This window comes from Euleptes europaea, chromosome 2 (genome assembly GCF_029931775.1).
Source record: "Euleptes europaea isolate rEulEur1 chromosome 2, rEulEur1.hap1, whole genome shotgun sequence".
In the NCBI taxonomy this organism is placed as follows: domain Eukaryota; kingdom Metazoa; phylum Chordata; class Lepidosauria; order Squamata; family Sphaerodactylidae; genus Euleptes; species Euleptes europaea.
In genome coordinates, this window is record NC_079313.1 from 20,729,112 (window position 1) to 20,744,774 (window position 15,663).

General features: G+C 44.5%; 1 protein-coding gene across 1 annotated transcript in view; it reads right to left on the reverse strand.

Moving 5' to 3' along the window:
- Positions 1-15,663, reverse strand: part of XPR1 (xenotropic and polytropic retrovirus receptor 1) — a 159,405-nt gene that overhangs the window by 44,855 nt on the left and 98,887 nt on the right. The window contains exons 4-7 of the mRNA XM_056844010.1: positions 14,513-14,736; positions 9,288-9,437; positions 7,598-7,681; positions 5,682-5,763 (exon numbers count right to left, since the gene is read on the reverse strand). Of these exons, the coding sequence (XP_056699988.1) occupies positions 5,682-5,763; positions 7,598-7,681; positions 9,288-9,437; positions 14,513-14,736 (540 nt within the window). The remainder of the gene's footprint in view (positions 1-5,681; positions 5,764-7,597; positions 7,682-9,287; positions 9,438-14,512; positions 14,737-15,663) is intronic.

Consider the following 15,663-nt stretch of genomic DNA (forward strand, 5'->3'; position numbering starts at 1 on the left):
TTTAGAGGAGAGCATCAGACCAATATTCAGAGTATTCAAAGGACAATGCATGCCAAATGCACCAAAAACTGTACACAAGTAGTTTTAAAAATGTTATTTAGTTATTTGGAAAACTGGAAAGATTATCAGCTCCTGACTGCTCACCAGAGTTCACAGATTACAGATATAGATTCTGCTGGGCGTGTTTGAGAATGAAAACTTTGTTAAGCACAAGCCTTACTTGGCTTACAATTTTTCCCCTTTCGGAACACTTCTGTTTCTTCCAGTTTCAAATTAGCAAGTGAACACAAACATACAGATGGTTAGAAGGACACCCGGAGCTCACAAATATGCAAACTCCATAATATGAAAAGATATTTGTGAACACAGATTTTAAAAGGCCACTCACAAATACGCAACATGGAAACAGAACGTTACAGAAAGGCAAGTAGGAGGTAGAATATTCCAGTTATTGAAATGGATGCAATAAGTTGTGTGGTGGTTAGAGCGTTGCATGGGGAATTGGGAGACCTGGTTCGAATCTCCACTCAGCCACAGAAGCTCACTGGGTGACCATGGACCAGTGACACCCACACAACCCAAACAACCTCACAGGGCTGTTGTGAGGATAAACTGGAAGAGAGGAGAACGCAGTATACAAATGAAGCAAATAAATAAAATATTCTTTTGGGCAGAACACACTTTGAACACAAGTAACATCATGCTAGATCATGCTGAACTGAACCAGTTTCTAATATGAAACTAAGTTACATCTACTCCCCCTTTTGGATGCACACCTTAACGTGGTGAGGGGGGTTGTGTTTGTCAGTGAAGTTGGGAGCAATGTCGTAAGGGATCTAGATGCTATCAAGAGACTAAACTCTTAGCAGAGTCACTTGAGATGGAATGGTCACAACTGAGCCACCAGACGAAGATGCGTTCACCCACTTCAGGGATCAATGGCCACATCTGCAGAAGAGAACAGGCAGTTCCAGTGGTGATGGGGCAGAGGAATCCTTGAAGGTTAGCTACTGGGCAGCAGCAGTAGTGGAAGGTGACACTAGAGGAGGATCTTTTATAGACAACGGCAGTGCCACTACAGCTAACCCTGGTTAGTACTGCGCTGAAGAAAGCAATGGTAAACCACTTCTGACCAACCCTTACCTTGAAAACTCTATGATGAGACAATCCAAAATGAAAAAAAGATATAGTGCTGGAAGATGGGACCCCCAGGTCGGATGGCACTCAGCTACTGGGGAAGAGCAGAGAAGTACGAGTAGCACTGTTCTTAATGACGCGATTGGATTAAAGCCAAAAGGACGTTCAGGGGTTGACATGAGCACATGAAGCTGCCTTACACTGAATCAGACCCTTGGTCCATCAAAGTTAGTACTGTCTACTATGACCAGCAACGGCTCTCCAGGGTCTCAGGCAGAGGTCTTTCACATCACCTACTTGCCTAGTCCCTTTAACTGGAGATGCTGGGGATTGAACCTGGGACCTTCTGCATGCCAAGCAGAATGGCGGAGGAGAATGGCAGTGGGCTGAGGAGGCCAGGGAAAGCTGTGCCAGGTGCAAGGCAGGCTTGGAAGGTGGGGAAGTGGCATTGTTGGTCATGGGCTGGTCTATGCAGCAGCAGATAAGTGACCCCCTAGGGACATGGTTCTAGTTTATGTATTTATTGCTGCTCACCATGGTGTAGTGGTTAAGAGCAGTGGTTTGGAGCGGCGGACTCTGATCTGGAGAACCAGGTTTGATTCCCCACTCCTCCACATGAGCAGCGGACTCTGATCTGGTGTATTGGGTTTGTTTCCCCACTCCTCCACATGAAGCCAGCTAGGTGACCTTGGGCTAGTCACAGCTCTCTTAGAGCTCTCTCAGCCTCACCTACCTCACAGGGTGTCTGTTGTGGGGAGGGGAAGGGAAGGTGATTGTAAGTCGGTTTGATTCTCCCTTAAGTGGTAGAGAAAGTTGGCATATAAAAACCAACTCTTCTTCTTCAAAGCCACATGGTGGGCCTCAAGGCTCCAGTGGACCAGATAAAGTGATCCTTGACACCTAAACATTTACAGCCTCTGACACAGATGTAAAAAAAATCATGGGGGACAGATACGTATCCTCCTACCATGAGTGAAAGTGATTATATTATATATAAAACACCTTAAACCACTATGTACTCTACAAAAACCATCAGGCGCTGTTTTTTTAACAACCTCCTATACAAAATACATCCAGTGCAATCCTATGCTGAGTTACTCTAGCCTGAATCTGTTGAGAAGAAGAGTTGCTTTTTATTTGCTGATTTTCTCTACCTTTTAAGGAAAATCAAACCAGTTTACAACCCCTTTCTCTCCTCACAACAGACACCCTGTGAGGTAGGTGGGGCTGAGAGAGTTCAGAGGGAACTGTGACTAGCCCAAGGTTACTCAGTTGGCTTACTGGTTGTAAGACAGTTCACCAGATTAGAGTCTGCTGCTCATGTGGAGTGGGGAATCAAACTTGGTTCTCCAGATTAGAGTCCACTGCTCTCAACCACTACACCACACTGGCTCCTGAGGTCAATGCATTAGAAGCCCTTTAAAATTTCCACAGATGGAAGAATTTCCATCCACAGAAGTGAAATGACCCTGCCTCTCCTGTCCCGCTGCACCCAAAAATGTCTCATGAGACGCTGCTCCTGGGGGATGGGGGAACCCCAAGGAAAAGTCTGGAGGAGGGGATTTGAAAGTTTGTCATGTGGGGGAATCAGCACCTGGCAAGATACAAACCAATGAGCTTAGACTGGGGTAACTATGCCAATGGTACTCACTCTGTGGTTTGTGAAGAGCCACACTTACAAATACTGTCAACCAAAAGAGCCGCATGACTACTGTATGCCTGTGTGCCATACCACCAGACACACATGATGTGACTATTAATATTAAACACAGAACTATGATCCTTTCAATCACCAGATTACACCTTAGCATTCACTGTTGTCTCTCCCCACTACCGTTGCACCTTAGCAGGTCCTTGTGTATCTGGAGTTGGGAGAAGGGCTTCCTCATCTGCCTTCCCCCTCTCTCCCCAATATGAGGCACAGCATCTCAGGAAGAAGAAGAAGAGTTGGTTTTTATAAGCCGACTTTCTCTACCACTTAAAGAGGAATCAAACCGGCTTACAATCACCTTTCCTTCCCTTCCCCACAACAGACACCCTGTGAGGTAGGTGGGGCTGAGAGAGCTCTAAAAGAGCTGTGACTAGCCAAGGCACCCAGCTGGCTTCATGTGTCAGAGTGGCGAAACAAATCCAATTCACCAGATTAGCCTCCGCCACTCATGTGGAGGAGTGGGGAATCAAACCTGGTTCTCCAGATCAGAGTTCACTGCTCCAAACCACCACTCTTAACCACTACAACACACTGTAAGACTGCCAAGGCTCTCAGAGGACAGCAAGCTAGCCACGGAGAAAGAAAAGTAAAACCACCATCACCCCACTGTGGCCAGTTTGCTATTTTTCTGGGTGGCTGCTCTGGTGGTGTTATTCTCTTCTCTTCCTATTCTCCTCCTGGCAGCTGCCTTGGTGATGGGATAAGAGTGCAGAGATCGTGGAAGAAGGGTGGGGGATGCTGGAGTAACTTCCATCCTGTGCATGAGGCATGCAGCACAGGGAGATCTCCCAGCTTGCTCATCCTCCAATCCCCACAGTGGTGGCAATTTCGGGGGAACCACCTGCCAAACCACAAGCCCTTGCTCACTCTCCTGGAACATGGTGGCACATTGGGGAAACAGTGCTCAAAAAGAACCACAGAGTGGCATGTCAAACGGCCACATGTGGCTCCCAAGTCACTGAGCATTACTGATCTATGCCTATGATTGCAGGATTGGGCAGGCTCATGTACAGGCATTTACAAATGGCATTTATGAAGCTGTGTGAAACAAGACTTAATTCCAATAAGTTATGCAGATATGGGGGATATTTGCATTTTCAACTTTTGGTGTGAAGTACTAAAAGACCAGCAATGTTCAAAATGCGTAGGAGATTCAGGTTTCTGGCACTATCATCACCCCAACTCAAAGAAAAGTACGTTCCACAGGAACCTAAAAATCAAGAATTTAAAATCAGTAGAATTTATTCTACTGTAACAGAAGCAGACCCTGGCTCTGCTATCATTCCTGAAACTGCAGGGGGTGATAAAATTCCTTCCCATCAAAACAGGAGTGCCAACAGCCTATAGGTTTTTCCCAATAGTTTTGTGTACAGTTCGAAGAATGCCTTAAGCACTAGTAGGAATGAATCAAAGTCCTTCAACAACCCAAGTCAGCAACGAAGTGCTAACCCATTCCTCAAAATAATGTGTAGTTAAAAACAGCTCTAATTTAGTGTGACTGGGAAAAAAAATCCCAGGCTTTCAAACTTCCAAGTGAGATCTGGATTCACAGGTAATAAGATATTCAAGAGCTGGCATAGATTTATGCAACTTTATATGGTGCTTAAGCTAGCCGGAGCTGTCTGAAACTGCAATGTCTGCTGGTTCCATGAAAGCATTTTTATCACCTCCAATCACTAGAATCATAGAGTCAGAAGGGACCACCAGGGTCATCAAGTCCAACCCCCTGCACAATGCAGGAAATTCACAACTACCTCCCCCCGACACCTAGTGACCAGAAGATGGCCAAGATGCCCTCCCTCTCATCATCTGCCTAAGGTCACAGAATCAGCATTGCTGACAGATGGCCATCTAACCTCTTCTTAAAAACCTCCAAGGAAGGAGAGCTTACCACCTCCCAAGGAAGCCTGTTCCACTGAGGAACTGCTCTAACTGCTAGAAAATTCTTCCTAATGTCTAGATGGAAACTCTTTTGATTTAATTTCAACCCGTTGATTCTGGTCCGACCTTCTTGGGCAATAGAAAACAACTCGGCACCATCCTCAATATGACAGCCCCTCAAGTACTTGAACATGGTTATCATATCCCCTCTCAGTCTTCTCCTCTTTAGGCTAAACATACCCAGCTCCTTCAACCTTTCCTCATAGGACTTGGTCTCCAGACCCCTCACCATCTTTGTTGCCCTCCTCTGGACACGTTGTCTACATCTTTCTTAAATTGTGGTGCCCAAAACTGAACACAGTACTCTAGTTGAGGTCTAACCAGAGCGGAGTAAAGCGATATCATCACTTCGCGTGATCTGGACACTATATTTCTGTTGATGCAGCCCAAGACTGCATTTGCCTTTTTAGCTACCGCATCACACTGTTGACTCATGTTCAGTGTTTGGTCTACTAAGATCCCAAGATCCTTTCACACACACTACTGCTCAGACAAGTCTCCCTCATCCTATAATTATGCATTTGATTTTTCCTGGATGGCCCAGGCTAGCCTGATCTCGTCAGATCTCAGAAGCTAAGCAGGGTCAGCCCTGGTTAGTATTTGGATGGGAGACCACCAAAGAAGTCCAGGGTTGCTGTGCAGAGGAAGGCACTGGCAAACCACCTCTGTTAGTCTCTTGCCTTGAAAACCCCATAAGGAGTCGCCATAAGTTGGCTGCGACTTGACGGCACTTTACACACACACACACACACACACACACACACACACACACACAAATGATTTTTCCTACTAAACACCATTCACTTCACTGAGAAGTCAACCGCCATGTAAACAGGTCACCCAAACCCACCCCTATCATCTTGCTCTTGCACCCTAGTTAGGGGATACTAACCTGAAAGTATGAGGGTGACATTCAGGACAATGAATATTCCACAGAACAGCCCAACTCTGAAGGTAGTCCATGCTGGCGCAGGCTGCAGAGAGACAGAAAAAGGCTTTCAAATCAAAGGATCTGGTCGAAAGCTGAAGAATAGTAGTCAAGTCGCCGTTAAGCCAAACATCTCATCTTAGCGGGCTTTAAAAATAAGTCATTCTCTCAAGTAGAAGCTTAGTGGACATTCAAGATCATCATGTAAACTTGACACAGATTCTTTAAACATCACCTTTTTTTTTTTTTTTTAAACAGGGGCCAGGTTTTCAGCAGGCAAATTTTGACTCCTTCTGTCTCCAAACATAGGAGAGCCCACTGATGCATGCCTGGGTAAGCCAAAGTAGAGGCAAATCACTTTTTGATGCCCTTTCCTACAAACTACAACACAGTTCACTCCTTCTGCAGCTCACATGTTCATTTGGATAATCTGCAAAGGCCAAACTACACACTAAAGCAGGGGTTTATCATGAGGCCCGTATTAAATTCATTGCTCCCCTGATCAGTGAATTCCCCGATAAGCCAATTAAAAAAAAGGTAAAGGACCCCTGTGAAAGCACCGGGTCATTCCTGACCCATGGGGTGACATCACATCCCGAGGTTTACTAGGCAGACTTTGTTGACGGGGTGGTTTGCCAGTGCCTTCCCCAGTCATCTTCCCTTTACCCCCAGCAAGCTGGGAACTCATTTGACCGACCTCGAAAGGATGGAAGGCTGAGTCAACCTTGAGCCGGCTACCTGAAACCAACTTCCGTTGGGATCGAACTTAGGTCGTGAACAGAGCTTGGACTGCAGTACTGCAGCTTACCACTCTGCGCCACGGGGCTCATGATAAGCCAGTACAGTTCCTAATTAAGAGGCTCCTGATGGGTGAAACCCCATACTTTTCGCTCCCAACTGCCAAATTTTGCGTCATCACAATTAAAACTCGCAAAAATAGGATGGAAAAAAATCATTAAGCCTTGCTATACTTTTAGAAATATTAAGATGTTAAGTTAATTCTCGTGACATGTTTTAATATTTTACATTTTAGTATCATTAGACTTTAATCTAATTTTGTAATTTATATTAGCTTTGCAGTTCTATTAAGTCAGATAATTTTACGTATTAACTTTGGGCTGGTCAAACAGACCGTATCAATAAATACATACACTAAAGCAGGAGATTTGTGATCAGACTTCCCAACACATTTATCATCACTTAAAACCAGCCACAGGGGACACCGAGTAGGATTAGAGCAGCTGTGCTAGGGAAGCAGGGATCGAATCCTTTCACCCTAGGCAGTTTCTCCCAATCTAACTCAATCCCTGCTCATCTGGTGTTTGTTCTGCTGGGGGCAAAACACAGGTACCTTCTCCTACATAGAGATGCTGAAACAACTAAGTATGTTGATAATACTGGGAGGGGGAGGTAATGAGAGGGATTAAAGAGCCTTTTACCTGTGCCTCGGAATGAGTGATTGAAGTGCCTCATAATAGAACTACTCTATTGCTGTTCATTCTTAAGGGACCATTACAGAGCTCTTTGCTCCTTATTTCTATGCAAGCCCACAGGCAGATGTTCAATAATAAAGGAGGTTTTTAGGAACGGCAGACTGTGCATCTAGGGGGCAGGCGCTAACATGGCATTCAATGCTCTCCAGGATTCCAACTCAACACTCTCTTTTTAGTCTGCCATATTAATATTTGTACTTCTAAGTCCTCTAAAGACAAAATCAGATTTTTAAATGCGAACTGAGCCAAGGCGTCAGAATTTTGCAGTGCCACACCATAAGCGTTAATTCTGCACTTCTGTCATAACTATTGTCTAAAACTATCAAGCTGTTCTATTAATCTGGGGGGGGGGGAACTTGGATCTCTTCAAACACCCATTCCCATCACCTGAGCTGCTCCCAGTGGCGGGACACGTAGCCGCTTCATGGCTTTCTGTCGATCTCCATCTTCCAACTCATTGGTTACCACCGTCTAAAGATACACACACACATACACAAAAGGTAAAACAAAATCATAATTCAAATCCAGACCTACCTAATAAAAGGATTTTGGCAAAACACAAGAACATAAGAAAAGCCATGCTGGATCAGACCAAGGCCCATCAATTCCAGCTGTCTATTCACACAGTGGCCAACAAGGTGCCTCTAGGAGTGCCACAAACAAGACGACAGCAGCAGCATTGTCCTGCCTGTGTTCCACAGCACCTAATATAATAGGCATGCTCCTCTGATACTAGAGAGAATAGGTATGCAGCATGACTAGTATCCATTATGACTATTAGCCATGGATAGCCCTCTCCTCCATGAACATGTCCACTCCCCTCTTAAAGCATTCCAAGTTGGCAGCCATCACCACATCCTGGGGCAGGGAGTTCCACAATTTAACTAAGCGCTGTGTGAAGAAGTACTTCCTTTTATCTGTTTTGAATCTCTCACCCTCCAGCTTCAGCAGATGACCCCGCGTTCTAGTACAAGATGTCTACCAGAGGGAAGCCTGGGGCCAAACCAGCCAACATCACACCCCTGAGTCTGCCACGGGGATGTGGTGCCATTTTAGAGCTGTTGTTTTTAACTTTTCAAAATGCTGCAGGAGCCTGATCCTTCTGGGGACCTTCCCACAATGAGGGGCTCCCACCACACACTGTTTTCAAGAGCCAAAAGAGTGTGGTGTTTCAGCACTTGAAAACAGCATGGGGCAGGGGGGTGGAGATGAGATAGCAGCCCCCCTCAGTCCCTTGCTCTAGTGTTCCACTGCAAAATCGGGCCCCCATGATATTCTGAAAAGTTAAAAACGAGCTCTAAAACGGCACCACATCCCTGTGGCAGACTTGAGAGACATTGTACAATCTAGATAATTCACAGTGGGTAGCCGTGTTAGTCTGTTTGCAGTAGTCAAAAAGGGCAAGAGTTCAGTAGCACCTTAAAGACTAACAAAATATTTTCTGGTAGGGTATGAGCTTTCGTGAGCCACAGCTCACTTCTTCAGATACAGCTAGAATGTGAATCCATCGGTCTTTAAGTAGAGGAACAGTATGTAAATGTGAATAGCAGGCTTGATGGGATTAGGTGTGATATGCAGAAGAGTCTGTGATGTCCAGGGGAGAGATGGGTGTGGAGAAATCAGCATTGGTAATGGGCCATGAATGCAAGGTCTTTATTCAGCCCAGGTAAATGCATTGACTTTAGTTTAAATATCAACTGTAATTCAGCAGTTTCTCTTTCCAATCTCCCCTTAAAATTCCTTTGTAAGAGAACTGCTACTGTTAAATCTGCAACAGAATGTCCTGGAAGGTTAAAATGTTCACCCACTGGTTTTTGATTAAATGGACATAAGTCTGACATCAGAAACCACAATATTCAAAAACCAGTGGGTGAACATTTCAACCTTCCAGGACATTCTGTTGCAGATTTAAGAGTAGCAGTTCTCCAGGAGTTCAGTAGCATATTAAAGTGCACTATGCTGAAAGGACCTTGTACGTAAACCGGTTATTAGCATCGCTGTACAAAGCAAAGACAATGAGCCAGTGTTTGCTCGTCTGTCTAAGCAAGGCCAATACATGAAGGTCAACATATTCTACCTCTGTTTCAGAGATGAGCTGATTGATTTTCTTGCAGGTATAGAACGGTGCCACTTCAACATGCGCCACTCTCCAATCTGCCCCTCGGGGTGTCTCCAGTATCTTGTCATGTTTCTTCAGGATCTTACGGAATCCCGTGAAATTCAGATTCTGAAGACAAAGAGAAAATAAGCACACACAATATTATTTCCTTTTGAGATTTTATCATTTTTTATTTTGTTTGTTTATCATTTTTTATTTTGTTTGACTTCATGTGGTAGAAACGGAAAAATTAATTAGACTTCCAGAATGGGGTGGGGAGGAAAGAAAGCTTCACAATCTATTCCGAATACCTTTTAAAGAGGAAAAAAGAAATCATTTGAATAGCACAGATGAATATACTGAAGCTGAGCAAAAAGCCCTACACGTATCTCACTCCGCCTTATTATAGGATGCAGGCTACTTAGTACCTACAGCCAAAGTAATCCTCCTTTCTGTATCAGAAATGCCATCATATTCCCGGGAGATGCAGCAGGCTAGACAGAGACAGCAATGACCAACTCAGACTGAAATGATTAATTTTCTTCCGATACTAATAAAACCAGATTCTCAGAATGAAGTAGTAGTCATTCTTTTCTCTAATAAATTTATTAACAGGCAATTAGTCTTGGTCGGGGGGGGAGAAATCTTCCCTGGATCATTACCTTAAAGAAACCAACAGTTCCTTCCACTCCTGCATTCTGCAGGGGCAGAGAGGTGGACATGTACCGTATATACCCATGTATAAGCCGACACGCGTATAAGCCGAGGTGCCTAATTTCTCCCCAAAAATGGGGAAAAATTAGGCACCCGCGTATAAGCCGAGGGTCGGCTTATAACCCCTCCCCCCCCCGCAGGCTTACCTGACAGGGCTCCCGGCGAAGGCGGTGGTGGTGGTGGCGGGCCCCCCGCAGGAGGCTTCCAGGGCGGGGGGAGCCAGGCGCGCTCGGCAGCCGGCTTCCCCTGGCCCTTCCAGGGCGGGGGGAGCCAGGCGCGCCCGGCGGCGGTGGCGGCCGCGCGGCCTTCTAGAGGCCGCAGCCGGCTTCCCCTGGCCCTTCCAGGGCGGGGGGAGCCAGGCGCGCCTGGCGGCGGCGGCTGCACAGCCTTCTAGCGGCTGCAGGAGGCCCTCACAGGGCGCTCCTGGCCGGGAGAAGCTGCATGGGCCAGGCAACGGTGGCGGCGGCGATGGCGGTAAGTTGCCCCCTTTCTCCTCCCTCCTCCCTGCTCCCTCCTCCCCCCTCCCCTACCCTACCGTATTGACCCGCGTATAAGCCGAGGCCGGCTTTTTCAGCCCTTTTTTTGGGCTGAAAAACTCGGCTTATACGCGAGTATATACGGTAGATGTCAGGTTAGTATTGCAATACTACCAACTCAGCTGGGGGTGGATTTCAGAGGGCACAACCCACAGGAAGTGCTCTTTTTTTTAACCCAATGCAGACTGCAAGGCAAAATGCCAGAAGAGTTAACTGAAGAAAGTGAAGGGAGCTAAATCACACATCTGCACCTCTCTCGCATGAACGAAATGCAAGGAACAGACAGGAAAGCCTGGTGCAGAGGAAAATATTATCCCTTCCCTCTATACCAAAGTTCCAAAAGTATGACGGCAAATTCAGCATAATTCAGGGAGACTGAACCACCTTGATATAGTCTCATGGAACATAGCCGGCTGGGCTCGTATTAGGACTCTAAATAGCCCCCTTTTCCACTCGAATTATGATTTTCTATTCCTACAGGAGACCTGGACAGCAAATGAGCAGTCTGATTTATTCCAAAGGCAAATATTAATCAGGTCCATGCAGTGAGAAGGGGTCTCAACTGCATTACTGAAAACATACAGTTCATTAATATTATGGGACAACATTTTTGTTAGATAATAGGACCTTGATTTGTGACATTGTAGGACCTATATCTTTACCATTTCTATTCTAAGTCAGCTCTTAGGAACTGGAAGCACACTGCACAGCATACTCAGCCGCAATTGGACGCAGTCCTTCTCTACACGCACAAACTCCGCTTGGGTTCAGTAAGAGCTAAACTTGTCTTAGGACATGGGCTGGCAGGGAAGAGAAGCCATGACAAGATCACTCACATACGTAATGTGCAAAGAAGCCATTACAGGGAAAGGCACTCTGAATCTTTTTAAAGCATCTGAACAACCCTCACTCCAGGAGACAGGCACAACTAAAAATGAGAAACCATGCTTTTGCTCTCTTCTCCATCTTTTGCAAAAATATCAATACTATTTTGTGCTTATTCATTTATATCCTACTTTTCTTCCTAATGGGGACCCAAAGCCGCTTCTCACATTATTCTCCCCCTTCCGCATCTTCATAACCACCACCACCTGGTGAGTTAAGTCAGGCAGAGAGATTTTGATGGGCCCAAGGTCAGCTGGTGAGTCCGGAAGAGCCATGGCTCAGTGGTAAAGCACCTGCTTTGCCTGCAGAGTCTCCCCGGTTCAATGCCCAGCATCTCTAGCTAAAATGACTAGGCAGTCAGTGATGTGAAAGACCTCTACCTGAAACTCTGGAGAGCACTGCCAGCCTGAGCAGACAATGGTGATGGACCAACAGTCTAATTCAGTATAAGGCAGCTTCATATGGCAGAACAGTGATTCGTACCTAGCTGTCTCAGGTCTTAGTCTACCACTCTAACCACTATGCCACGCCAGCTCTCAAAGTTCTCTTCTTTGGACTCAATGAAAAACCCCAGATATAATAAGAAAGTACAATATACAGTGACATACTCTGACAACCTTAAAAGCTATTAGACTCCACAATAAACCTGAATCGGATCTTTTCTAGTCAACCTTGTAATTCAAGCGCCTTTTAAAAATTCATTTTTCCAAGAATTCAGAATACCTGGGACCAAGCCTATCAGAAAAGGCAAAAGTCAAGGCTATGTGCACCTTCCATTGTTCATTAGTTCATTTTCCTGTAAGGCATAGAACTGATTTGCTAGCTTGGTAATGGGTAAAAGCCTTCAATGTAAAGTAGTTTTATACCACGGCATATTTTTAATAGATAGAGAGATGTCTGATTATATACATATATGTTTTGTTTGCTCACTGGTTCCATTCAGGTTATACATCCAAGTATTGTTAATAATGCTCAAAGTGACCCTATTTAAGGCAGCCACACAAATGCAAGCCAAAATTTGAAAGAAAACAAAGGATAGAAGTATACTGTGCCTGTGGGAGAGGTTACAACAGCTCTGCTGAAACGATTTTCAATTTAATTATGCCTGCAGTGATTTAATATTGTAGCTCAGGAGCATGGAAGGGAAGGAAAAGGACAGGGAGATGGGAAGAGGAAGCCAGTGTATCAATGATCTATATTACGTCCAATGAGAACCTTTAATTACTTTCTCTTGAAGAAACGCAACCTTTCCCTCCCTCGGAATAGTTATGCCTTGTTTCATAAAGTTGAAATGAAAAATGAAACAAAGTCATAATTTCAGCCATGGATTTTCCTGCACCAAATAATTTTGCTTGCTGTGGGAGTAATTACAGCTTTTTACATGCTTCAGGAAGCCAAAGCTATTGCAAAAGCCTAATATTACTACATCATATGCGGCTGAATTCTTACAAGAGAGCCTTCTCAACCCAAGTGCATAATTTCAGATCTGGAGGCATAAAAAGTCAAAAAATTCAGAAGAGGCAGAATATAAATCATTAAAAAAATTAGACATCAGGATTATATTTTGATTTTCTTAAACCTTTAATTTAATCATCATTATTTTTGCCCAGCCTTTTCATCCAATGGCTCTCTAGACATTTTCCCCAAGTTATGGGACTATCGAAACTGGTTAGTTTATGTTATCTTCTGAAAGGTCCTTGCACATAAAGAGTTATTATGCTCAAGCATCAGCAAGACAACCATTCCAGTGATAACATTATATTTTAAGCAGTTCTCTCTGTCATGCCTCCTTCTCAATAGGCCTTCAAAAAGACGTTTCCCAGATCACCAAATATTCTCCTGAAAAAGAAGCCCAATGGCACACACCTCTCAGGCAAGCTTCCATTTAGGCTGCTGTCAAGACAGGCAGAATCCATCTTGTCTTACTTGTAATTTTCCACCAGAGGCCTAGCTGTTTTTTGCTCGCAGCTGTCTTATCAGCAGATTGATTGAAGGACAGATTCTTAAGCCTCCGTTAATTAGTTTATGTGCTACATTTGAGAGGATGGGAGGGGTAACTCTGCTCATTCCTTGGAAACTCTGATCCAGCTTGTGCCAGCTAGAAACTTTCTTCCTAACAACCCTATGATTGCTCGTGATCACCTGTTTGCGGCCCCCTTCATAGGTTTAGCTATTCACAAGTTAGGGCATTCCTCCTACCACCTCCCTCCTTCTTGCCAGAGATGCTGCCAGTTAGACTCAAGCCTTAAGTAATACCTATGCACTGCAAGAACCTAAGTATGTAGCTAGCCAGATTTGTTGTTTTATCGTTGCATCTTGTTACAGAACTGTAACTTGTGCTTTTAAATCTTTTTTCCTAATTTTTCTATTCAATAAAGCGATTTCAGCTTATTTGATGTAAGTTACTGGCCAAACCCTGAACCTCTTGGTTGCGTTACGGGAGAGAGACTCCATAGCTTCTCCATAGCTGCCATAAAGAATCTTGTCCTAGTTTGGCTTCCCCAAGTAGTAATGCCAGTAAGAAGTCCTGCCTCTCCACCAAGCCCACTGTACATGTCAGAGAATTTGAGAAAGATCAAGTGGCTCCAACATTCCATTATGCTTCAGAAAGATTAAGACCTGGTCTATGCTGGCAGCAGAATCAAGACCCCTGGCATGACAGGGCAAAAACGCACAGTCGCTTTAGCCTCCTTTATTTCCTGTTTCAGCCAGGATTCAGCCAGAATCGAAATCATGTGTTTCGCTGAACGTGCATTCGATCCTGGCTGAATCTTGGCTGAAAAGGGGATAAAGGAGGCTAAAGTGGCCATGCATTTTCACTCTGTAGACTGTAACATTAATGAATGCAGGGAGAGGAAACACATTTTAAAAACTCTCCCATGAAATAAAAAAGGAAAAATTACCTGCAAGCTGAAAACCAGCACAGTATTGATTGGGATTCATCTAACTGTCCCCTACTTCGCTAGTTTAATACTCGAGACCCCCTTGACTTAGTCATTAAACATGAGCTTCAGTGGAAAAAGACAAGCAGACAAGAGATCTCTGTACATTAAGGAACAGAACTGGTACCTGATAGTTCTGCAGCAGGATGAGGCTGAGGTAGAACTCACTGAAGGCCAGTTTTAGGTCTCTGATGTTCCTATGTTGAACACGCTCCTCATGGGACAGGTGGAAGACCGGCTTTCTACGCTGCCGCAGTGTGGTAAGACCGCTGTTTTCTCTCTGCGCGTCCAAAGTTGACTGCAACTCATTTTGTAGTGTAGCAAACCTGCGCTGAGCTTCTGCAAGCTTTTCTATATAAGACGAAAGAAAGATTATCTTATTACAATGCTACAAATGAACTTACAACAAATGTTTGAGGAATACCGTCTGAACATGAGTATACCACTTTACTTTCTAGCCATGTTGACAGTAAAACCAGCAAGAGGCCAATTGTGTCTGCTACTAGCTATGACATAGTTATGACTGTGCCAAATTGTCACCGAGAGAATTTGGGGTTTAAAGGGGAGGGTGGGTGAAGTTTTATGAACCCCCTGCTTTCTCAAGTATCGTTTGCCACTGCTTCTTCTTGTAGTTTGAAGCTCCGGAACTTTGTAAAAGGGTTTTTCCCCCCTTTGAGTGATCACAGTCAGTTAGGGAATGCATATGTAATGTAATGGTGTCATGCTGTCAAGCAGCAAATCATATATATGAGATGAAATCACCAACCTAAATAACGGTGAGGGCAATTAATCCTGCCCTCACTCTGAATAGAACATTTTCATACTGTTTCAGAGAACCCCAGAACAACTGCTAAATCAGGAAATAGGAATGTTTTTTGGGGAGAGGTCCAATGCTTTTGCAGAACATGTTTGCCCTTTGGGCTCAAACCTTCTGCAAACCCTGTTACCCACTATCAATGAACATATATGGAAAAGCTGTGTTGACCTTGATTCAACTTAAGCCTTCATCTTGGTCTAGGAGGGAGACCTGCTTTTATTCTCTACAAGTGAAAAGTGACTGTGGTTCTGTATACTTTAAATAGGAAACTTAGTTCTCATTTACTGTCCTAGGTCACGTAGTTAGGCCATGACAGAAAACAAAATTACTTGTGGATTTTTTAATATACAAATTGTTCTGTGCAGTTCCAAGGACATCATTACACATGTTCAGATTTGGCAAATGAATGAGGCAGTAAAATCAAGGGAAAATATAATTAGAGTATTAGTAATTTCCCCTTC